At 44.6% G+C, this 26,416-nt stretch overlaps 1 protein-coding gene across 1 annotated transcript in view; it reads left to right on the top strand.

The window, feature by feature from the left end:
- Positions 1-26,416, top strand: part of LOC126267933 (spidroin-2-like) — a 163,233-nt gene that overhangs the window by 132,318 nt on the left and 4,499 nt on the right. The window contains exon 4 of the mRNA XM_049973244.1: positions 24,358-24,601. Coding sequence (XP_049829201.1) covers positions 24,358-24,601 — 244 coding nt within the window. The remainder of the gene's footprint in view (positions 1-24,357; positions 24,602-26,416) is intronic.

A 26,416-nucleotide genomic window follows, 5' to 3' on the forward strand; every position in this document is an offset into this window, starting at 1 on the left:
AGCGACGCTCGTCGTCACTATTATTTCTCACTTTACTTTGGAGCCTAGTGTTACGTTTTTCACACGCCATTATTGTCACAATATTTCACACGATAACACATAAAAGCACAATTTGAAGAGCAATAATAAGAGAACACATTAACATAGCACTGAAAATAATATCTAGTTAATTGCAAACGCAGCTCCGAAATACTTCGTGCAAAACTACATGCATGCCACAACTGTTTTACTGTACAACAATGAAAGACTGCAACTACAAAGGAGATTCTCTCTACAATTACGAGCTAGAAATAAACAAAATCTACACTAATTACACAAAATACAAGAAAAAATCAGAAGATTCCAGTGAGGTATCCTCGGCTAAGGGTCGACATATGAAACGTCCCCTTAGAAAAATTATACAAGACTGTGCTTAAACTGACACACAATATCTTTAGCGCAACGCAATCTGACTTCCAAAAATCCCAACGAAAGAATGGCCCTGACTAACATTAACCTATACGTTTCACAAATCACTTACCTCAGAAAAATCTTCGTTACTCAAGCTACTGCAATACAGCGAGCGCCACTACTGCCAGCTAAATAAAAGATTCAAACTACGGAAGGCACTAACTACTGATAGGTATAGTTTGCAAATGAAAGATTTTAATAGAGAACAAACAATGTATTTACCTTAGTAGTCATAGTATATATATCACTTCATGACACCAATTCTTACAAATTTCAAAACTCCGCCATCTCTCTGCCCACGTCCACCACTGCTGGCGGCTCAACTCCAACTGCGCAACGCTACGCGCTGTTAGCATCCAGCTGCCGCTGCCCGACACTACAATGGCGAGTATTACAACAATGCCAACCAGCCACTAACTGCACACAGCACAGCCAGTGATTTTTCATACAGAGCGCTACGTGGCGTTACCAATAACAAAACCTAAACAGCCTACTTACAATCTCTACGATCGTCTCCATGGGAGAATAGCAGCCTGCATTGCTGCGAAAGGTGGATATACACTGTACCAGTGCCGACATTGTGCATGCTCTGTTGCCTGTGTCTATGTGCCTGTGGTTCTGTCAGTGTGATCATGTGATGTATCTGACCCCAGGAATGTGTCAATAAAGTCTCCCCTTCCTGGGACAATGAATTCACCGTGTTCTTATTTCAATTTCCAGGAGTGTATATATATGATGAAAGCTTTTAGTGAATTAACAAGAGATGAAAGTATGACCTACAAAAGACTCAAGCGGTTCACAAAGCACGTAACATCTGTCAAGCGATAAAATTCGCATAAAGAAACGCTGACTAAATGATATGTTTCAGAAATGATTCTCAAAGATCTAAGGCTACTCATCTGAAAGGTAGGTGGAGAGGTGTGTGATCGTCCACGAAATTGTCGAGACTTTAGGAAGATACGTCGCTGCTATTTGTGATCGTTAGTTGCTGAGACTGATTGAATGTCACTGACGATTAAAAATTGCTGAAACACAATACGACAGACGATGGGGCAGCATCTACGTCTGCCGAGAAAGCGTAGACTCAAGCGTCACAGTCGATTGGGCAACCTGTTGCCCCTCCAAACAAACTGTCGTTGAAGCATGATGATGTTGATAGTTGTGCCCTTCTATTGGAAAGCCATAGGGTATCACGATTTTACCTCTTGTGGAAATTCGGTAAACGGTAAGCAGTGCAACAGACTATCAAAGTATTTACGAGCAAGTCTGCACAGGAGGAGTTATTAGTTGCACCAAATCGAATCTTATATTATTCACCATGAGAACGCACTACGTCACACATCGTCTCTCTTAATCGATAATCTATCAAAGTGTCGCACCGCAGTTGTGTCGCAGAGATACAAAATTGCGTAGATAACATCTCTGTAACACAGAGAAAGTATTCCAGAAAGTATTACAGCAGTTCAAAAACTGACTGGAATGTAACAGGCAGTTGGGGTTTTCACACACACACACACACACACACACACACACACACACACACACACACACAACATGTGTACTCTAAAAGACACTCTACAGTGCGTCTAAAAGGTTACTTATGACAAACATCAACGATTCCTTTTCGTATTTCACTACCATATAAACTAATGAGAAACAATTCTATGCATGCGTCTGTACATACCCTTCTTTCTCTTACCATATTCTCATCATTCCTGTGCTAATTATGCGACGAGGCAGCTTACTTTTCTTACATGTTGTTCGACTGTGAGATATCGTGCGAACAAGTGGGGTATCATGAGATCAAGTTTGAGCAGGCAGGTGTGGCCGAGCGGTTCTAGGTGCTTCAGTCTGGAATCACGCGACCGCTACGGTCGTAGGTTCGAATCCTACTTCGGGCATGGATGTATGTGATGTCCTTAGGTTAGTTACGTTTAAGTAGTTTTATGTTCTAGGGGACTGATGACCTCAGATGTTAAGTCCCCTGTTGCTCAGAGTCATTTGAACCACTTCAGCGACTTTGCTTTTTTCCAGTGGCTCCCATGTGAAATGCAGATTTATGCTAAACCTTCAGATGATTTTTCCGGCCCCAGCAGTATGTCTCCAAATTCAGTGCCTGAAGTCACTCCTACTTAATAACAACCCCTAAACGACGAAGTAATATTCTCGATTTGACCACATCAGCATGTTATTTAAATTTTCATCATAGAAGCACACGCACGAATTTGTTGATTGGAGTCGTATGAACATAGAACTTGATTCAGTGCGACTTATGACTGGTGTTGTTCTACAGACGTGATGTGAGAGGCAGTGCACCACGGGAACTGCTAAGTTCTCAGAGTCAGTGTATATAACGAAGGGTAAGTGCTCTTGATGGTGGATGTTCTTAAACTTTGAGAACTGGTTCCGGGCTTAAGCTGTTTATTACGCGTCATTCTGCGTACCCACTCAAAGTCAAGGAATTGAGGCATCTGCATCAAAAGTGCCGTTTATGTCAATTTTTAAATCAGTTGGAGGGATTGTTGGTAGAACATATCTTTGATCAAGATGTTGTAATGTTTCTCAAGCTTCAAGAATAACAGTAAATATATGCTGACCAGCTACTTTGAGGGAGAAGAGCTATCCAACTACTTTATGCTCTACTTCTTCCTGCACAGAATAATCTTAGTTGCCCTCCGCTGTACAGCTTTTTATCTTCCTGCAGACAATAAAGGTGAAGTGAGTAATCAGGGATTTGTCTCTCGAATTCGTGGTGTGGTAAGTCGCCCTACCCATGGCTCCAGTATTTCTGCAAAGAAAGAAGCGGTACTGGTAAGTACTGCATAAAAATGGTTCAAATGGCTCTGAGCACTATGGGACTTAACATCTGAGGTCATCAGTCCCCTAGACTTAGAACTACGTAAACCTAACTAACCTAAGGACATCAGACACATCCATGCCGGAGGTAGGCTTGGAACCTGCAACCGCAGCAGCCGCGCGGCGCCGGATTAAAGCGCCTAGAACGCTCGACCACAGCGGACGGCTAAGTACAGCATACATACACATTCAGTAGACGTGTACTTCCACCAATAACAATAATTTCTGGTTCTTAGCCGTAGTAGTAGTAAAAACAGCAGTAGCAGTAGTACTCATGTACCTGCTCGTCAATTATCATAGTCATTCCCTATGAGGTGCAACTAGGGAATGGTGACATGACCTGTAGTTTGATGGCTCATTGTCACTGGCCAGTATTGAGTCATCCACAATCTACTTGAAACCGTTCATCCGCTTGGTTTGGAGGGTACCGTGCTCGCCTCCCAGGCAAGTGGGCCCGGGTTCGATTACAAGCCAAGTTTGTGATTTTCTCCGCTCGTGGACTGGGTGTTGTGTTGCCCACATCATCATTTCATCCTCATAACTGGCGCGCAAGTCACCCAGTGTGGCGTCGAAATAAATGAGACTTGTACTTGGCTGTCGAACTTCCCGGAATAGGGGCCTCCCAGCCTGCTAATGCCGCATTATTATCTGCGTTTTTTGCTTGAAACCAAAAACACAAGCCATGTGCCGAAATTAGCACCATGTTCTGTGGTAGCTTGAGATTTGAAGCACCTACAGAAAAACAGGAACACATATATAGTGCAAGAAAAAAATTACGACACCCGTGTACGTACAATAGCTCTCCTGCAAAGCACACATTAGAAAAGCTACAACTTCATCATTAAGGTCTAGTTACACCATGCTGCTGTCTTCCTCACACATATGCGAAAGGCTATTCAGATCACTTAGAAAGTAAAAAGAATCTGATAAAGCATTGTCTAAAGTACTTTTTTTACTTTTGTATAAATCATAAATGTAACATATACTTACATTTCTGCAAATCGTTTCTCTCGTAAGACATAGTTTCGTCATCCAAGACAGTGAATGAGTACACTATCTATACCATCATCACTAGCGTTACTGGACTGACTTTCTTATTTGCACTGTAGTCATCAATGATGATCGAATTGAAATAGACAGGAAGCATTAAACATGGTTTACTCCAGGGCAGCACCAGAATTCCTGTTCAGACTTGCTGGTAGAATATCACAGATGATGCAAATGCCTGCTTGTGTGTAGTTATGTAATTAGAAGTTGTTACAGGATTAATGTTTGTAGTAAGTTTATAAGCCCTTTCCACCTTCCTGTTTCAATAACGACAAAGGTGCTATTTCAGGCATGTGCATATTAACAGTGTCTGTATCAAAAACATATGTCACCATCATCTCTTTGCTGTGTACCTGAAAGGAAACTGTTATGCATAATTAGCGAATATAACATTTCCCTGACAATTCATGCCGTTCCTCCTGTAAGTGTGCAAATAACATATAGTATTTCACCACCCTACTTGTTGCGCATATGGACGGAAATCGTCATGTGCTTTAAGCATGTATAACATTATGCTGACAGATCGTGCAATTTTTTGGTAAGTGTACGAGAAACTTATAATATTTCACCGTTGTCACTCGGTTGCACATGTGGCAGAACGTTGTCGTGCATGATAAGCATATATAATATTACGCCGATAGATCACTTTTCTGTTTTGAGTGGAACCAATAATAAACTGACACAAACCTGGCAAGTGTCGTGTGCCACTTTCTGCTACGTGACACACACATCGTGTATCTGCTGCTAACACGACGTCAGTGCACTGTGTGCCGTCAGCTGCTGATCCAGAAAGCAAGATGCATGAATCGAATCGGCATGTATTGAGTATGTTATTCATAGCAAACTTTTTGAAGTATAAAGATAGGTATGCGAAGACTTGACTGAATGAACATGTATTTTTAAAAGGCAATATAATGCGTGTACTATTTGGTAAGTGAATGTATAAATCTCAATCTCAATAGAGAAACTTTTGTGGGATCCAAATTGCAATTTGCTAACTGAAATGTGAGACTTATCTCGACCAAGATACATTTTTCAGTATTTTGTAAGAAATATGACAGGAAGGAAACTGGACGAAGTCTTTCTTGTCAGTTTCCTTGTACTCCAATTTCAAAAATTTCCTGTGCCAGTGATACTTTACATACATCACTAACGGCATCATTTGTTAAATTAATAGAACTATTCATAATTCTGACTGAAATTCTATCAATACTTTAGGAGTGTTCGTTTATGAGAACTAATGTACCTCTATTACTTTCAGGTCAGGCTGTTATTGCCACGTCTAGGTGCCTAGCGCTTTGTGGTATCCCTTTTTAATGCATTCTCTTGTTTCTCAAAATGAAGTGTTTAATTTTATTCTTTATGGTACGTTTAGAAAATATTCTAATTATTATTCACAATATGGCCATTCAGTTTCATTGAGATGGTGTGTTCTTCTCTGACTGTTTGTCCTGTCTCGCTTTTCACACTGTTCTCTATAGCTTGGATCTCAGTAAATACGTTATTAATTTCTGTCATCTTTTAATGCGTCCAAGGTAACGACAGCGAGAAAAAGTTCGACGATGTGTTTTCTTTACTTGACCGTTCACCTTGTTTTTGGTATTGAGGTGCTTCTGATGTTATTAGCAAACGTTATCTCTGCCTTGCTACGATTCTGGTAGGAATGGGAGGCGATAGTATTTGTTAAACTAGCTGTATCTACGGTTACTGTAAACATGTGCCCTAATTGCTCATCACTGTATAAAAACAAGAGCTGTACAGTGGTACATTTAATGTGTTTCCAATGAGATAGTGTGCATTGGATGCACGATGGGTAAACATGAGATAGAAATAGCTACTATTATTGCTTATTCATGAGAGAGCGAAACAATAAATCCCGGTAGCGAGAAGCGCAAGCAGTAATGCACAGTAGATGAATTGCTCCTCATAACTGCTCCCAATAAACAAACATTTTCGGTCGTTTAGAATGCAGTAATTGTCGCTGCTAATATTTTCCTTCTCGCGTGTGACCTGTGTACGTAGAGTCGTCTCTCTGCTTGGAAATATTGCACAGCTCTCGAAAGAACTATGAAAGACGTTATTAATTAATTTCCTGTTAAATAAGAAATGTCCATTTTCGTCACATGTTTACTATACTATGTAATAACCGGATGTGGGTATCTGTGACAAAAAAGGAATTGTAATACAGGCCAAATTTGTTTGCTCCCAGATTTCCACTTTTCTTTTGCGGAAAATAAGTTTTTATTTTACACTGAAGATGTCACTAAACGACAACGTCAGTCGATAACTGAGTTTTCGTTCAACCGGTAAATGTAGTGATGTACATCTCTTCATCTCCAGAGTTTATGTCGATATACTGTGATGGAATTCCCTATTGCCACTGGATTTTATGGACGAAAGGCATATAACTGTGGCTGACGATGATCATGTCAACTGAAACATGTGTCTCAACATAAAGTTAAATACCATTAATCAGTGATGTATCAAACCACTTCAATATTTTTTCACGTCACAGGCGTTAAATTTCAGTGACTTTCAGTAACGCTTGTGATGGTCTGTTTTCGACCTTACTTAATCATTGAAATAGAAAAAAAATAACGATAGCAGGTGACATTGGGAACGAGTCCCGAATAGATGGTTCTGCTAAGCGGCCCATTCAGACAGATGAAAAATCTTGTCCTGAAGGCGAAGTGGTATGGATGCCTTGAAAAGCTATGATCTTTCTGATTTGATGATCTGCTACGAAATTTCAGAGATGTTGCTTGATGCTAGTTGCATGTTTTGGCATAGGGGTTGACAATCAAGGCTTAAGATTTGTCGTGATAAATTGATAAAATTTTGTTATGAGCTATGGTAGTGATACACGCCGTTTTCAGAAGCTTGTCCGAAATGAGCATAAACGAAGATGTGCACTGAATACGAGTTTCTTTTTATGTTTCCTAATGTTGATAAGCTGATTGCCGAATTTGGATGTGCTCCTGCAATCTTGGATAACTGTGGGGATTCAGGACGTCTGATTCTCGTTAAATACTGAGGAAAAAAACACCACAATCCCATGTTCAGTAAACCCCTGCTGACATGACAAACATTTCGTCCGTGCCTGCCCATCATATTTAGATGTGACCGTATGACACATTTGCACTCAGTGGATTCCACAGACAGCTGTGACTCAATAATCGAGTCATAGGACTTGCACCCCTCAAAAATCTACATCTATACTAGCCGAACCACTTCACTGTATATGACGCGAAGACATTCGGTTACCTATGTTGTCTTCCCCCTTCCAATTGCATTCTCGCAGAAAGAGCGTCTATTGGGAAACTTCAAAATTGTCCTCAGAGTTTATTTATGAAATATCCAAGTGCACTGCTATGTACATAGCAGTGCACTTGGATATTTCATAAATAATTATGTCATTAAAAGACATATTTCGCGCTGCGGGCCCCAAGGAACAGATATCCTCAGAGTAACTGAATATGCTGCCTCTCCAAATTTTGACTCATTAATTTTCTTACTGTTTTGATGTAGCTCTCCTGTTCCAGTCAGTTCAACTCATAGTAGCCCATGCGTCCTAAGTCCTCAACTATTTGTTAGATGTATTCCATTCTTCGTGTTCCTAAACGTCCCTAAACCAAGGCTTCTTTATTCCCATTTTCAGTCCGAGGTTGTGCTCCAAAAATAATGATCTCGCCAGCCTTGCAGAGTCAAATTCCAGTTTCTCCTTCCATTCCTTTCGATGTCAAATTCCAGCAATGTTTCTGTCCACTCTTTTCGATGGGGAACAAAACGGAATGTGAATCATCTTTGCAGAAAGTCTTTAAACTCGTCATTCCTACATTGGTTACCAGCGATAAAACACACATTCATCATTATATTCCATGGACCTAGAAGTTTGGAGGGAAGGGGGAGGGGGTTACGAGAACCTCTGCTGCTATCTACCTCTTAGCTCCTCGGTTCCTTTACCACGAGGTTAAGTGGTCTCAGTTGTTTTCGTGGTACAAGGAAAATCGCTTGACACTCCTACGAATCGATACCTCTCGTCCCATTTCGGCACCTGTCTGCACATTGATATGTACACTCTGCATACCATTGTGGAGCTATGGCACTGAGTACTTGCAACATTGGTTTGGATTTCTTGTCGGCCCTGCCTCGTCTATAGTGGTTACGGGATAATCGCCGTTTTTCAAAGATTTCGGTAAGTTCTCCTGTGGCTGAAGCAAACCTGTCACCACTCCTGTTGGCCTTCTTGGAATACGTTCATCATCCTCTGTTTGTTCTAGTTGGTACGCTTTCCACGAAAATGATTAATACTTTGAGATGGAACGAATAAGTTAATAAGTTATCTGAAAGCAGACTCTTCTAGTCTCAGTGCTTTGACCCAGTATCCTGAGTAAGTTCCGAAATCATGTTTACCTATGTTGTACCTATATGCATACAAATTTTTACACTGAAGTGTTTGTGTGCGTTAACTCATTGTAATTTTAACACATTGGCATTGTGTTTCTTTGTGTTATGAATGGCATACTTCATTTCTGAATATTTAAATCAAATGGAAATTTCAGCATCACTTTGCATTCTTACCAAGATCTCAATGGATATTTCTATAGGTTTCTTTCAGATAATACTTCATTGCAGATAAGTATATTATCTACAGAGTCTGAGATCAATATTAGTATTCTTTGAAAAATGGTTCAAATGGTTCTGAGCACTATGGGACTTAACAGCTGTGGTCATCAGTCTCCTAGAACTTAGAACTACTTAAACCTAACTAACCTAAGGACACACATCCATGCCCGAGGCAGGATTCGAACCTGCGACCGTAGCAGTCGCGCGGTTCCGGACTGCGCGTCTAGGACCGCGAGACCACCGCGGCCGGCAGTATTCTTTGACAAATCATAATATATAATAGAGATCTCCGAATTAAAATCCCTGGGACACGCCTAGATACACTTATGTGGGTGATATTTGGTCAAAAACAGCATATTGCGTCACCCCACCCGCGAAATCATCAACCAGTCACCTCATCCGACCGTCCTTTTGTTAGTAACTACGTAACATGAGAAAAGTACAACTCCCTTTTCCCTGCTGTTTACGGTATCTATGTTGACTAGCTTGGGATATGTCATGGTGTACGAGATACCTCATTATGTCTGAGCCCTGAATGTTTTCTAGAATTCTGCGGCGGATAAGTGTGAGTAATAATAGTTATGTCGATCACTTGTGCTAGTGAACTTGTAGACGGATGTCACCCGTGCTTTCTTTCAAGCACTGGGCACAGGTTTTCTTTGTTTGAGGGTCTACCATGTGTCATGGTTGAAATGGCACTGAGCTGTGCTGATGAGTACAGTTCGTAGCCGACGAAGGCTGGACTTTGCACTTGAATATCATAGCTGGACGTCCACGGAATCTCGACAAGTGGGCCTTTTCCGATGACTGATCGGCCTTGGCGTGTAGGGCGCGAAACGTCTGGTACCAAACACACTGCAACTACCGTCGGTAGTGTCCAGCAAACGTAACGGCCTGGGGATGGTTGGGCCACTCCCTGGGTCATCTCGTCCTTCTGGAAGACACAATGGTTTAACACAAGTACGCATCTATCCATGGGCTTCATGCCCATCCCTACTCAGAATTTATTTTTCTTCCAGAGTATCTCACCTACCAGCACAACAATGCAACGTCTCACGCTTCTCGCAGTACACCTGCCTAGTGCGAAAAGCAGCAGGATGACTTTACCTGACTCCCTTGGCCAGCAAATTCCCCACACTTAAACCTAATAGAAAATCCGTGAGACCACGTGGATCGGGCAGTTCGCACCTTGGATTCTCAACCGAGAATCCTAATGCAGCTGACCACGGCAGTCCAGTTGGCAGTGCTCCACAGCCCTGTCAGTACCTACCAGAACCTCATTGAGTCTCATCCTCCACCTGCGCTGCAAAAGGTGGTTACTCACGCTTTTGACGGATGGCCACATGAATATTATTGGCCACTGTATACCACTCAATTTTGTAATGGTAAGAGTATTAAACTGCGACCATTATCTCTGTTTTAATTTGTAAAGAGACGTTTGCTGCAGGCTTCAAATAAACCTTTTGAGTTATCATCCGAGCCATGGAGTCATGTTGTCAATACGTTTCGAAGAGTTTTCGACCTGTCATCTTCAGGCGAAGTGTGGGGCTCATGTGCAGTTGGTTCCTTTATAGGAGCTGTCTCTTCCATAGGCACACGGACAGCCAGACCGCTCGACCACGAGGAGGGCAGTGTTCAGTCCGCTGGCTATAAATAAATCAACTGAAGCACAACTCTAAGTTTCTCCCGAAGATGATAGGTATGAAATTTGTCGAAACATTATCCCAATAATGTTTCACGATTTTGAAAAACTGTTAATTATTTCTGCTTCTGATATGCTACATTCAGCTTCGGATCCTCGTTGGCTGTAACACACACTGACTGCCCAGTTGGCGAAGCGAGTCTGCTAGATTTCGATGGAGACAATGCAGTGCTCCTCGTGCTTTCAGTGACAGAGGAACCTGATACAAATTAACCCTACGATGGCCGCACAGACGTAAACAGTACACCAGTACGACGAGGCAACAAAATATTTGCTAAGTCTCCCTCTCTAAAGGATTTCAGCCCCGGCGTGAATTACTAATTTCTGACCGAGGAGCCACGTGGCGCGGCCGGTGGGGCCTGCATTATTCGGCTCTCCCGGTGGCGCTTTTACCGGCACCGCAGGGCCCGGGCTACACTTCCTGCTCCTCCTCAGCCGCGGCTGCCGGCGGCGTTTTTCACTCGCCACGTCCCACCGGCGTCTTGCCCGGCGCTCCGCCCTCTAAGGCTGAATATATATGCACGCTCACTCGTTTCTCGGCGCTTCCCTCCTCAAATATACATTTTCCATTCGCCGCGGCCGGTTGTGGAAGTTGTAACAGAGGCAGAGGCGGCGCTGCAGTCGGAGGAACGCCTGAAATATTCAGGCGCCGATCTCCCGCCGTGGCCCGACCCCGCTCGCTGCAGCCGGTCGCAGGGTGGATGGCTCCCAGCCGCTCGTACGTTCGAGGGGCGCCAGCCTCCCAATGGGTAACGCCGTTCTTACCTTTGGAGCTTACGTCTTAAGCAGCGATGCACCGATAAGACTACTTCAAAAATAATAAGCGAGAATCGTTTGCTCTCTAAAAATGGTGCAAATGGCTCTGAGCACTATGGGACAGTGGTCATCAGTCCCCTAGAACTTAGAACTACTTAAACCTAACTATCCTAAGGACATCACACACATCCATGCCCGAGGCAGGATTCGAACCTGCGACCGTAGCGGTCGCGCGGGTCCAGGCTGAAGCGCCTAGAACAGAACGGCCACTCCCGCCGGCCCTTTGCTCTCTGTTCTTGGTATACTGTATACTTATCAATCACGTATCATGAGAAACTCTCCAATTTGCTGGGTCTACCGTCATGTACAGGATGCATCGACAGAAAGTCCGATATCATCAGTGCCTCAGAGAAGTGTGATAAGATCGATCGTGCTCGAACAGTCCACGGGTATACCGCCGGTTCATAGTGTCCAACGGGCACAATATTTCGGCGATCAGATATGTCGCCATGTTCAGGTGCGCTGACGAATTGATCTCCTGAGGGCGGGCGGCCGATTTAAATCCCCTCCTCCCGCGGGCCGCTCTCTTCGCCGTCCGCGCCGTGCGCGTCGGAATCTGTCGTAGCGTCGATGTGCTTGCTACCTCCGCCCTGGTCGCCAGTTCGTACTTCTTGCTGACCGCCGGCGCGCGGGTGCGGACGGCGAAGAGACCGCCCGACCTCAGGAGATCAATTCGTCAGCTCACCTGACGATGGCGACATGTCTGATCGCCGAAATATTGTGCCCCTTGGACACTATGAACCGGCAGTATAGGCGTGAACTGTTCGAGCAACAAATACGCCGGGAGAAACTGAAGAATCACAAGATCGATCTTACTCTCTGTATACATAAACGATGTGATGGACTAGGTGGGCAGTATCCTACAGCTGTTTCTTTATGATACTGTGTGCGGGAAGGTGTCCTTGAGCGACTGTAGGAGTTGTTGTGATGAACTGCACTTTCTTCTGAATGTAGAAAAATATGAGATAATACGAATGACTAGGAAAACAATGCTGTTACGCTGCTTCACACAGGCACATTGATTAAATAGTTAGGCGTAACGTTGCAAAGCGATATGAAACGGAACGAGCACATGGGCATGAGGCTGGTGGTGAGGAGGGCAAATGCTCAACTTTGCTATATTTGCGGAGTTTTGGGGAACTCATCCATACAGGAGACGGCGTGTAGGATGCTAGTATGACCCGTTCTTGAGTGCTGTTCGACTGTTTGTGATCTCCACCAGATCGTATTGAAGGAAGACCCCGGAACAATGCAGGGGCGTGCTGTCAGATTCGTTACTGTAGGTTCGATCAGAATGCAAGTATTACGAAAATTCTCCGTGAACTGAAATCAGAATCCTTAGAGGGAACAGTACGTCGTTTTCGAGAGGCATTTTTGGGGAAGTTTCTGCAACCGGCATGTGAGATGGACCGTGATGTAACGCCCGAAATGCATACCCTCCTATTTCCATCTGCTGCAATATATATTTTTTTCCTTATTTTGCTACCTGAAGATATGACATTTCTGTGTCTATATGCATTTATGTTCGTTTGTTTTGTGAATTGTATTTGTATTTATAAGATGGGTCTGGCCTAAGGAAAACTATGCTATCGAACAAATACATCTATAGGTCATGTGGAGAACCAAAGTGTTTAGGATCTTTGATAGTGTTAACTCAGTCGCGCAGAGCGCGGGGGAGAGGGTCTGGCTGGGGTAGTGCAGTGGGGCAGGCGTGTTGTGTCACGCTCCCGCGAGTTGCCACGCTTTCGGGGTTTGGCAGCATGTAATTGCTCTCGACTTGCTATGATAGTTTCTGACACGGTGTCGCGGACGGGAAGCATTAGCTGGCGCACATGAAGAGCTCGTTTCATCTGGTGACCGTGTCGAGAAGAAGGCGCGCCAACATCCAGCTTCTGCAACAGCGACGGCCGACAATGAGTGACTGTCGCCACCTTCTCGACCGACAACTTCAAACCTTCAATCAACCAACAAGGGAAGATTGGAAGCACGTAAAGTTTTAGAACTGCATGGCAGACCTCAGCTATTCAAACTGTTCAAATCACAAAATTACAGCAACTTAGCATGAACCTTTGTTGCTCATTGTCCCAATTGCATTACCAAGCAGGGTCCTTTCCTTTTCCGAAATGAACTCGAGTGTCGTTGAAATTCAAACGCCAGCATTAAAGTAATATCATTCCATTTCACTGCCTTAATTTCAAAATTCAGATAAAGTATTCATAGCTGGCTACAATATTTAGATTACACAAGCACAAATTAAGAGTGGGAGTTTCGTTACCATATTTTAGCTTACCTGTAACTGCAGCTCAGCTTGGTACGTACTAAATTTTACTATTGTTCATTGTTCAGAATCATTTAATTCAAGTTCAAAGTTAAATTTCTTATTTATAAATTGCGTAGATTCTAGTAGATTTTGAAATGATTCTTGAGGTAGCCCAAGACTAACCGTATTTGACTGAATTTCGATGTGCTTCAGAAACAAAGCTCACTATTAATTTCAGTCACTAAATTAACTTTCAATTTTCCGGTTTTATTAATTCTTTTGCTAAATTAAGTCACAGTGTAGCGAAATTTATTACTTCTGACAAACTTTCATTTTTCACGCTACACGTGTCAAACCTTCAGTTTCCACGCTTCTAGTGCTAATTATATGTGTAATAACCTTTCTGTTTCAGTTAATATAGTAATCGTCCATAGGACTGGCGACCGTAATTTTCTCCAAATCTCAAATATCTAATTACCACTAGCTAATAGTTAACGTAACGGCCGCACGTTTACTTTCTTTATTAACTTTACCCCTTTTCAAAGTTAATTTCCACCAGTTCCATTTGCATTTTTCCTTTCATTTAGATGTAACCCTTTCCTCCCTCTTTACCGACCAAATTTACCTTAGGTATACGCGGTTTAATTTTTCACTGTCATTAAGGTCGATAAGTGAGGGGGAGGTTACAGTGAGACTGGGTTACTGCCGCCAACTTACGTCTCGCGTAAGGATGGCGAACATATGAGAGATTAGGACTCCAATGGATGCTGTTAGACAATCGTTTTTCCCTCGCTGTGCGGAAATAAAATTACTTGTTGTGGTACGTGGTACCCTCTGTTATGCTCTGTACGGTGGCTTGCTGAGTGTGTATGTAGATATACAAGTACAGTGAAAGATTCAAGGTATTTCCCTTATTCTTATTCTTTGACGTTAAGATATCCACTCCTGAACATCGGCCTCCTCTGAAGATATCCTCGATCTTTCCTTGGCGTAGCAGATCCAGGTTTTTCTGGCACGTGGGATGTCGTCCCTCTGTCTCGCGAGAGGATGTCCGACCCTTCTGACAGACATTCTCCGATGCCACTAAAGTAAGTGCTTTTAAGTCCTTGTGCAGATCATTTTTGTTCCTCGTATTGTATGTATGAACTGAGCTGTTTGTTGGAAAAAGAGATATATTATTTGCGACAAATTTCATTAAGGAGTAAATATACTGAGAGGCAGTAGTTAGTATACCCAGTTCCTTGAAGAGGTTTCTACAGGACGTCCATGAATTTACTCCACAAATAATACGTATTAGACGCTTTTTGACTCTCAAAACTTTTGTCTGACTTGAGGACTTACCCCAAAATATTATACCATATGACATTATGGAACGAAAGTAGGCAAAATATGCAAGCGTTTTCATTTTTATATCGGCTATGTCTGCTAGCACTCGAATTGCAAATACAGATTTGTTAAGGCGTTTCTGCAGTTCCTTGGTGTGCTCCTCCCAACTGAATTTATTATCAAGTTGTAATCCCAGGAATTTAAGACTGTCAACAACTTCTATCTGCTCTTCTTCATACTTTATGCGTACGCTGGCTGGAAACCTGTTACAGGTTCTGAATTGTATACAGTGAGTCTTTTCGAAGTTTAACGTCAGTGAGTTGGCTTTAACCTATTTATTAATATCCATGAAAAATATCATGCTACTGCTGGTGCTGCCGCCAGTCACCTATGAGTGGTTTTGCACGTTGACGTCCAACATAGACGTTGGTCGCATTAACGTGTATTATACAGAGTCGTCAAATAACACTGGTCCGGGCGAGTGGGTACGATTGGACGTGAATGAATGCATGCAGCCGCATCCCGTGACGCTCTCACCACGAATCCGCCCGCCACGTGATCCATACCGGTTCAGAGGATAGTGTGGGCTGCCCCCGTGTGAGTGAGCGGCACAGTAGAGCAGCGGGTGATCGTGGCTGAAAGTTACGTGACAACAAAGTAGTGGAAACGGTGTGGTCAGTTGTTTGCTGAGTAGTAAAATGGTGTCAAAGCCCCAACAAAGGGTGCCATGCAACGCAATAGCGTGAAGATGGCTCTATTCTGAACAAGCGAAAAGAACATTCCAAACGTGACCGCACACTACAAAATATGTCTGCACTTCACCAGAAGATTCTTCAGAGTTCTACCAATTCAACCCGTCGACTGTCGGAAGAGACCGGCACATCACGGCGATCATGCGGACGAATACTCCACCTGGACTCGCATAGGCGTCCCTACCGAGTACCTGCTGTCCACCTACTAAGAGCCGCAGATGCTCCTCAGCGCCCCCAGTTTTGTGAGTGGCTGTTCACTGAGATAATAGTGAACGCCTCGTACACGGATATGTTCTTCATGTCTGATGAAGCCTACTTACATCTGGGTGGCAGTGTCAACTCACAGAACCACAGGTGCTGGGAGCGAAGGATCTGAAAAACCTCCGGGAAATTCCGTGGTCCAAAGGTTGGGTGTTTGGTTTACAGTGTCTGCACGCCGCAATTATTGGTCCCACATTCTTTCATCAGTCGCTGATTTCGACGAGTTACATTGTCAACACTTTGAAACCATTTGTGGCAGCATTAACGGAGGGGGAAAAGACATTAAGATATTTCCAACAGGATGGAGCAACTGAAAGTACAGCTGGTCGAACCCTGGGGCACATTTACACAGTCTAAACGCCTAACAGTGTTGTTAGCAGAGGTCATTCTGGTCACGGTCCTAACTGGCCACCCGGATCACCTGATCTGTCAGTGTGCGATAAGTATGTGTCGAGACGCTCAAGTCTAAGGGGTATCGCAACAACCTTCATAGTCTTCAAGAACTGCAGCAGAATTTTTCGAATGAGAGTGCAGCAATTATAGCAGTCCAACTTCGATCCACTCTCAGCAACGTGCTGACCAGGGCCCAAATGAAGAGATGACTGACGTTCACTTTCAACATCTTCTATAGTCAAATTAGTACTCTATTACCTTCCCTCTGCTGCGTTTTTTTCTACCCTGGAACTCCGTTCTCCGGGGCACTTTAATTTTCTCCACCCCGCACTACAGTTTCACCCATGTCAGAATACGCTATTAAATATTGTACAATCTGTACACAGCATCCAAAGCCGCAGGGAGAAAATTACAACATATTACGACAGAACTTACACTGAGAGTCCTGAGATAAGGAACTAATGTTCAGAAACCAATATCTTAGGCGAGTCAAGGTCTTGAACGAGCAATGAGTGTGGGAGACACATTTGGCCCCTGACGACCAATAAGAGACAGTTCTACCGAGTTGGTGGTTCTATCTTTATAGCCGTATGTGGCGTGTCCGCGGCGTTTATCTGTTTCTACAGTTCATGGAAGGTTCACGGCGTAGGAGCACTGAGCTTTAATCGAACTTGAAAACTGGTATCTGGTGGACTGTGGAACATTGTTTACCATGTGGATAACCCACAGAATATACGTTTATGAATTTGTGATATACGTTTCCCTAATTACTAATGTACAATGGGTGATATTTTCCCCTGACTACAGTTTCATTTGTGCTGTCACATCAGATTAATAATAAATAATCACTACCGGTAATACAATCACAGTCAGCATACCTGTTACTACTGTTACGTTTATACCCGCACAGGATAGACTAGGTAGGAGAGATGCATGAACCCAGACTTTGAAATTCACACACGACAACATGTGTACACTGGGCATCTGTTATTTGTTTAAACTAAAGGTGTGAGTGGAGGACAATAAAGCAAACAAACATTCCCAGTAAACAGAGGTCCGAAAACCAACCGTGACCCGGACAGTAGGTATTACGAGTGAGCATATCAGCTCCTTCTCACAGAGTCCTTCACGTTGCCTACTACAGATACGCACACTTGAGGACAAAGACATTACAAGTGTTCCATTTGACTACCGTTCATGTGAAGGCAGGCTTCAGCACGTTTTCTCATCGAAATAAAACGCCGAATCAAAACACCTGCTGCCGTTTAAGTTTCCATTTGTTGTTTTATTTGAGCAACCAGTTTCAGTACTACATTACGTCACCTTCAGCCCCCCCCCCTCCTGTCCGACCCAGAGGCCGAACACCACTTCTGGTCCAGTCAGAGTACGGGGCAGCATGCAGTGACTGGTATTCGTATACTTTTGACACAGTGATCATTTCGATCATAACTATTGTATTGATCGAAGGGATCGACTGTTTATGCAAACATGTATCACAAATTCACAAATGTGTATTCTTTTCGTTATCCACATGCTAAACGATGTTTCACAGTTTACCGAATACAAGTTTTCAAATTCGATTAAAAACCGGTTGGTTTCTGACCATTAGTTCCTTATCTCAGGACTCTCAATGTAAGTTATGTCATAATATATTGTAATTTTCTTTTCTCCCTACAGCTTTCGATGCTGTATACACAGTGCACACTATTTAATAATTAATTCTGACATGAATGAAACTATACTACGGAGTGGAGCAAATAAAAGTGTGGTGAAAAAGTTTAAATTTGGTGACTGTTGGCGTTTTGTTTCCGTTTGTAACCAGAATGCTGCCTGGAGTAGCCTGCAGTGCTCCACCAGTAATTCTCTGTCTCACGGACACGTGCCGCTCGTGTAATATAATATGTTAACAGATTTTAACTGTGAAGACTTAAATATCGGGTATGAATGATCTAATGAAAGCAGAACAGATGACAGTTACGTGTTATAAATACACTCCTGGAAATGGAAAAAAGAACACATTGACACCGGTGTATCAGACCCACCATACTTCCTCCGGACACAGCGAGAGGGCTGTACAAGCAATGATCACACGCACGGCACAGCGGACACACCAGGAACCGCGGTGTTGGCCGTCGAATGGCGCTAGCTGCACAGCATTTGTGCACCGCCGCCGTCAGTGTCAGCCAGTTTGCCGTGGCATACGGAGCTCCATCGCAGTCTTTAACACTGGTAGCATGCCGCGACAGCGTGGACGTGAACCGTATGTGCAGTTGACGGACTTTGAGCGAGGGCGTATAGTGGGCATGCGGGAGGCCAGGTGGCCGTCCGCCGAATTGTTCAACACGTGGGGCGTGAGGTCTCCACAGTACATCGATGTTGTCGCCAGTGGTCGGCGGAAGGTGCACGTGCCCGTCGACCTGGGACCGGACCGCAGCGACGCACGGATGCACGCCAAGACCGTAGGATCCTACGCAGTGCCGTAGGGGACCACACCGCCACTTCCCAGCAAATTAGGGACACTGTTGCTCCTGGGGTATCGCCGAGGACCATTCGCAACCGTCTCCATGAAGCTGGGCTACAGTCCCGCACACCGTTAGGCCGTCTTCCGCTCACGCCCCAACATGGTGCAGCCTGCCTCCAGTGGTGTCGCGACAGGCGTGAATGGAGGGACGAATGGAGACATGTCGTCTTCAGCGATGAGAGTCGCTTCTGCCTTGGTGCCAATGATGGTCGTATGCGTGTTTGGCGCCATGCAGGTGAGCGCCACAATCAGGACTGCATACGACCGAGGCACACAAGGCCAACACCCGGCATCATGGTGTGGGGAGCGATCTCCTACACTGGCCGTACACCTCTGGTGATCGTCGAGGGGACACTGAATAGTGCACGGTACATCCAAACCGTCATCGAACCCATCGTTCTACCATTCCTAGACCGGCAAGGGAACTTGCTGTTCCAACAGGACAATGCACGTCCGCATGTATCCCGTGCCACCCAACGTGCTCTAGAAGGTGTAAGTCAACTACCCTGGCCAGCAAGATCTCCGGATCTGTCCCCCATTGAGCATGTTTGGGACTGGATGAAGCGTCGTCTCACATGGTCTGCACGTCCAGCACGAACGCTGGTCCAACTGAGGCGCCAGGTGGAAATGGCATGGCAAGCCGTTCCACAGGACTACATCCAGCATCTCTACGATCGTCTCCATGGGAGAATAGCAGCCTGCATTGCTGCGAAAGGTGGATATACACTGTACTAGTGCCGACATTGTGCATGCTCTGTTGCCTGTGTCTATGTGCCTGTGGTTCTGTCAGTGCGATCATGTGATGTATCTGACCCCAGGAATGTGTCAATAAAGTTTCCCCTTCCTGGGACAATGAATTCACGGTGTTCTTATTTCAATTTCCAGGAGTGTATTATAACAGGATGGACCATCACCACGCGTTCCAATACATCCACTGCAACGTGTTCCCATGCTGACCATAAGGGCCCCAAATCCTCCACCTTCTGGTTGGTGCACGTGGACCTGTTGCAGTGCACCCTCCTCCCCCCCCCCCCCCCCCAGCATATCGCAGACGTCTACGACAACAAAGGGGCGAAGGGCATGCCAGTGCAACCGCCGTGTCTCGTCTCGTTCAAAGACCTGAGCCGGCAGGACGATCATGATCGACAATTTTCCTTCATGCATTAGTTTTCGTAACTCTCACTATTCGATATGCGACCAGAAATGTCGAACATGGTTGTTTTGGTGGTGCAGGTATCATGTTGTGGGGAAACATATTGTGACGTAGCTATGGAGTGGTGCTGCTGCAATTTACAGCTATACGTAATGACATTCCAGTCAACAAAGTTTCGTGCCCCTCCACCCCCACTCCCCCAACCCCCGCTGAACCCTACACCCACAGTTAGCCTCACAAGAGAATCGATAGTACAGTTTTATCACACGACTTTTTAATGCAACTTTTAATATCAATGAGAAGGGGAAAATTTGAATTAAAAGTTCCATTGCACTTTTGCCTTCAAGAAATGGCTAATATTAAGACATCAGTTAATGAAACAGAATGACATAAACATACTTGGAATCAACTATAACAAGTTTTAAAATATGTATTGTTTTCAGCTACATGCATTTAGAATAAACAATTTTAAAAGGGCCCTCACATAATCTTTACATAAAAAGCGAATTCGGTCAACTAACATGCTGGAGAGGAATCCCACAAATCTCAGTAGCAATTAACAAGAAACCAGCACGACATAAGTTTACTTGAAATAAAAACAAATTTCAAATTACGTTCTGGGTTCACCCTCCTGCATTTAGAATAAACAATTTTAAAGCAGCCACAGGTAGTCTTCACTGAAAGAACAAATCCCATTGAATTACACGGCAGACAGAAATCGAAATCACCAGGAAAGATTCCAATTTAAGCACCGTCATGAATTTCAGACTAGATAATATTAAAATAACAACATGTAATCCTGACACAACAGACAAGTCCATTACTATACTGAACTGCTAGCTCCCAGGTTAACATTACCCATATACAGCCCTCCTTCCAAAATGTGAACGACACCTTTCTCAACCATAATCAAATGAATAAAAAGATTACCAACATAAAGTAACAAATATGGTTCTTGTCAAGACAATCCCGCGCACCAAAAACCACATAGACTCAATAAAATAATGAAGATGCGCACCAATAACTTACTTCAGTACAACGAAGTGATTCAATCGTCTGAGAAGTAAATGCGTCTTTACAAGCTGTAACGGCCACAGGAATCCACATAGTCTAACAGTTGCAAACGGCTATCTCGACCAACATCAACATTTCTGTATGTGGCAGTTTGAGGTCGCTGAGAGTAGTGGTTTTCAGCGGTTCTAGCGGCCCCGTCCATAAAATCCTTCGTGCCCGGTCGATGCCACAACGGCTTGGAACCGCCGGTTGACCGATCATGAGCCCTGACCAGTCCAACGGTTCAGCAGGGAAAAGGCTGCAGCCACCCTTCATCAGCCGTCTCTGTCCCAGCGAGAATTTTCTGTCGTCCCCGTCCGGAAGGTTCTGCCAGCAGCACGGACGCGAACGATCCCGGAGCGCCCTCAGAGTCAGTGCGGCCGCCGGAGGCGACACTCGGCGGGAATTCAAAGTGGCGGGCGCTGGCGCCGGAATAGAGCCGCCACACTGAAGTCTGCATGAGAGTACTGAGATTTAAATCTCTGACAGCGGTACTCTCACCGTTGAACGCTATTGTGACACTGTGCACCTCCCTCAGGTAAATTTCGCTCTGATTTCATTTTTATGCATTGTGATGCGTGACTACTGCATGGAAAAGCGCAGATGGGAGAGCTGTGGGAACGAGAAACTACTCAGGGAACAGACTGGCCAGCTCCTTCTGCTAACTGAAAACCACCGGGCACGCGTGGGACGCCTTGCAGAGACATACTGCAGCGTGTCCAGATGCGCCAACGACCATCCAGCATTTGCCATTCGTGCCGGTGCACACCTAGAACTGCTTAGTGAACCGGTGGCCAGCATGGGATCTCTTTGCAGAGGACGTACTGCAGTCCGCGGCGATCGTGCACCGCATTACTAACCACGTCCTGCCTTTGGTAACGCCCAGGGACCCATCATGGAATGCAGTATCATCAGTGGAATTACTTGCTTTGGACTATTTTTATTGTTTTGGTTCCAGTTGTAAGGGGACAACCTCTTCTAGCATTATTTATCCTCAACAGTAGGTGTCGGTACCAGTAGTATTTTTCGAGCTTCGGACATGTCAGTACTGTCTCAGCTGCTTTTCTGAAAACTTTCATATAGTTTTATAAACAATACGTTACATTTCAAGATAAAATTTATGAAAACGAATTACTTTATTTTGCGAATACTAGCTCTGAGTGTACAGTAAAATTATTTTTTTAGGAACATTTGAAATTACGATTTATGTGGCACGCTTTAAACTCCTATTATTAGTTACGCAATCTAGTATTGTTTACTATGTTCATTTCTGGATTCATTGATGAAATAATAAGAGAAATTAGTAGAAATTCATTTGTCAATAAAAATTTGTAAACCCTTTGTAATACGGTTATTACCGCAAAATGAAGTACCAGGCAGCATACATCTGATGTGATCGGACGTATTTTTGTATTTTGCGTGAACAATTTAGTTTGATTCAAATGGCTCTGAACACTGTGGGACTTAACATCTATGGTCATCAGTCCCCTAGAACTTATAACTACTTAAACCTAACTAGCCTAAGGACATTACACAACACCCTGTCATTACGAGGCAGAGAAAATCACTGACCCGCCGGGAATCGAACCCGGGAACCCGGAACAATTTGGTTCCGGCCTTTTTAATGTCGAAATTTAAACGACAATACGATATACTGAAATGTGACAAAATAATTACTTACTCGCCATTAAAATTCCTACACCACGAAGATGAAGTGTTAAAGACGCGAAATTTAACCGACGGGAAGAAGATATTGTGATACGCAAATGAATAGCTTTTCAGAGCATTCAAACAAGGTTGGCGCCGGTGGCGACCCCTACAACGTGCTGACGTGAGAAAAGTTTCCAACCGATATCTCATACATAAACAACAGTTGACCGACGTTGCCTGGTGAAACTTTGTCGAGATGGCTCCTGTATGGAGGAGAAATGCGTACCATCACGTTTCCGACTTTGATAAAGATCGGATTGTAGGCTATCGCAACTACGGTTTATCGTATCGCAACATTGCTGCTCGCGTTGGTCGAGATCCAATGACTGTTAGCAGAATATGGAATGGGTGGGTTCAGGAGGGTAATACGGAACGCCGTTGCTGGATCCCAACGGCCTCGTATCACTACCAGTCGAGATGACAGGCATCTTATCCCCATGGCTGTAACGGATCGTGCAGCTATGTCTCGATGCCTGCGTCAACAGATAGGGACGTTTGCTAGACAACAACAATCTGCACCAACAGTTCGACGACGTGGACTATTAACTCGGACGCTGCATCAAAGACAGGGGCTCGTCCGATGTTGTACTTAACGACGAACCTGGATGCACGAATGGCAAAACGTCATTTTTTCGGATGAATCCAGGTTCTGTTTACAGCATCATTATGGTCGCATCCGTGTTTGGCGACATCGTGGTGAACGCACATTGGAAACGTGTATTCGTGATCGCCATACTGGCGTACCACCCGGCCTGATGGTATGGGATGCCAATCGTTACATGTCTCGGTCACCTCTTGTTCGTATTGACGGCACTTTGAACAGTGGACGTTACATTTCAGACGTGTTACGACCCGTGGCTCTACCCTTCATTCGATCCCTGCGAAACCCTAAATTTCAGGAGGATAATGCACGACCTCATGTTGCAGGTCGTGTACGAGGCTTTCTCGATACAGAAAATGTTCGACTGCTGCCCTGGCCAGCACATTCTCCAGATCTCTCACCAACTGAAAACTTCTGGTCAATAGTGTCCGAGCAACTAGCTCGTCACAATACGCCTGTCACTACTCTGGATGACCTGTGGTATCGCGTTGAAGCGGCATGGGCAGCTGTACCTGTACATGCCATACAAGCTCTGTTAGACTCAATGCTCAGGCGTATCAAGGCCGTTATTGCGGCCACAGGTGGTTGTTCTGGGTACTGATTTCTCAGAATCTGTGCACCAAAATTGTGTGAAAGTGTAATCACATGTCAGTTCTAGTGTAATATATTGTACAATGAATACCCGTTTATCATCTTCTTGGTGTAGAAATTTTAATGGCCAGCAGTGTATTTTGTCTACTCCCTGTACGTCTGGCCATAGTTTGATCGAGATTTCTTACTTGGTAGTGAGGCATCGACCTAAAGTTACTTTCGCCTGTAATTTTGCACAGCAGTGTGCGCGAATGTCGTGCCGGTTGCGGTCTTCTCGTGGGTCGGCGCACGCTGGTCGTCGCGCGTGGTGCATACCCGTCAGGGGCGGCGTCCGGCCCGCTCCGTCTCGCTGGTAGCAGACTGACAGGAGATTTCCCACGAGCGCCACTTGGCCCCGCCCCGCGCCCCGCGACCTCGCCTCCCCGACTGCTGCTGCTGCCGCCGATGCTGTGCATACTTAATGATCCCGCTCACCGCAGCCAGGTCTTGCTGCCTTCCCGTGCTCTCGGTGCTCTACATAGAAGACGCGCGTCCTGTGGATTGACACGGTCTCGCAGCACACAACTACTGTAGAAAAAAAAAAAAAAAACAATGGATAGAGAGAAGTGACATCGCGTAGCAAAATGAGCAGGGTGGACAAATCAAAGTTCTCCCAGAAAATATTTCATGCACCTTCAAATAGGCAACGCGATATAAATCACCTGACTCTGAGGCAGCCGATGTAAGGTGGGTTGTCTATTTGAAGGTGCATAAATTTACAGTCTAAGATATACACTGCCGGCCATGAAAATTGCCACACCAATAAGAAATGCAGATGAAAAACGAGTACTCATTGGACAAATATATTATACTGAAATGTGATTACATTTTCGCCCAATTTGGGTGCATAGATCCTGAGCCATCAGTACCCACAACAACCGCCGAATGTGCTGGCTAGGGCAGCAGTCGAACATTTTCTGTATCAAGAAAGGCCCATACAGGACCTGCAACATGAGGTCGTGCATTATCCTGCTGAAATGTAAGGTTTCGAAGAGATCGAGTAAAGGGTAGAGCCACGGGTCGTAACACATCTGAAATGTAACGTCCACTGTTTAAAGTTCCGTCAATGCGAACAAGAGGTGACCGAGACGTGTAACTAATGACACCCCATACCATCAGGCAGGGTGGTACGCCAGTACGGCGATCACGAATACACGTTTCCAATGTTCGTTCACCGCGATGTCGCCAAACACGGATGCGACCATAATGATGCTGTAAACAGAACCTGGATTCATCCGAAATAATGGCGTTTTCCATTCGTGCACCCAGGTTCGTCGTTGAGTACACCATCGCAGGCGCCCCTGTCCTTCATGCAGCGTCAAGGGTAACCGCAGCCATTGTCTCCGAGCTGATAGTCCATGCTGCTGCAAACGTCGTCGAACTGTTCGTGCAAACGTTCGTGGTCTTGCAAACGTCCACATCTGTTGACTCAGGAATCGAGACATGGCTGCCCAGTCCGTTACAGCCATGCCGATAAGATGCCTTTCATCTCGACTGCTAGTGGTACGAGGCCGTTGGGATCTAGCACGGAGTTCCGTATTACCCTGCTCAACCCACTGATTCCATATTCTGCTAACAGTCATTGAATCCCGACCAACGCGAGCAGCAATGTCGCGATACAATAAACCGCAATCATGATAGGCTACAATCCGACCTTTATCAATGTTGTAAACGTGATGGTACGCATTTCTCCTTCTTACACGAGGCATCACAACAACGTTTCACCAGGCATGTATGAGAAATCGGTTGGAAACGTTCCTCATGTCGGCATCTTGTAGGTGTCGCCACTGGCGCCAACCTTGTGTGAATGTTCTCAAAAGCTAATCAGTTGCATATCACAGCATCTTATTCTTGTCTGTTAAATTTCGCGACTGTACCACGTCATCTTCGTGGTGTAGCAATTTTAATGGCCAGAAGTGTATAAAAAACGACGCACCACGGGCGAATTATCCCATCCACAAATAGACGTTAAGTATCAACTTGTTTCTCACCAGTAGTGATAAGCTCGCATGTTTCACAAGAAATAACGGTATCTATCGTTATTGTTGACTATTCATGAACAGACATTGAATATGCAAATTTGTTTTGGGTGGTGCACATGCTAGGGCCTAAAATGAAATTATGAATATGTTCTTGCTTGACCAGGATTGCAACCCAGATACGTTCCAACCCTGGAGATCCGAATTCGGATTCCAGTCGGGGACCAAAAGTTGTAATGTCTCAAGTTTAAATTAAGTATGTAGACTGAACTAAATACTC

This window comes from Schistocerca gregaria, chromosome 4 (genome assembly GCF_023897955.1).
Source record: "Schistocerca gregaria isolate iqSchGreg1 chromosome 4, iqSchGreg1.2, whole genome shotgun sequence".
Lineage (NCBI taxonomy): Eukaryota > Metazoa > Arthropoda > Insecta > Orthoptera > Acrididae > Schistocerca > Schistocerca gregaria.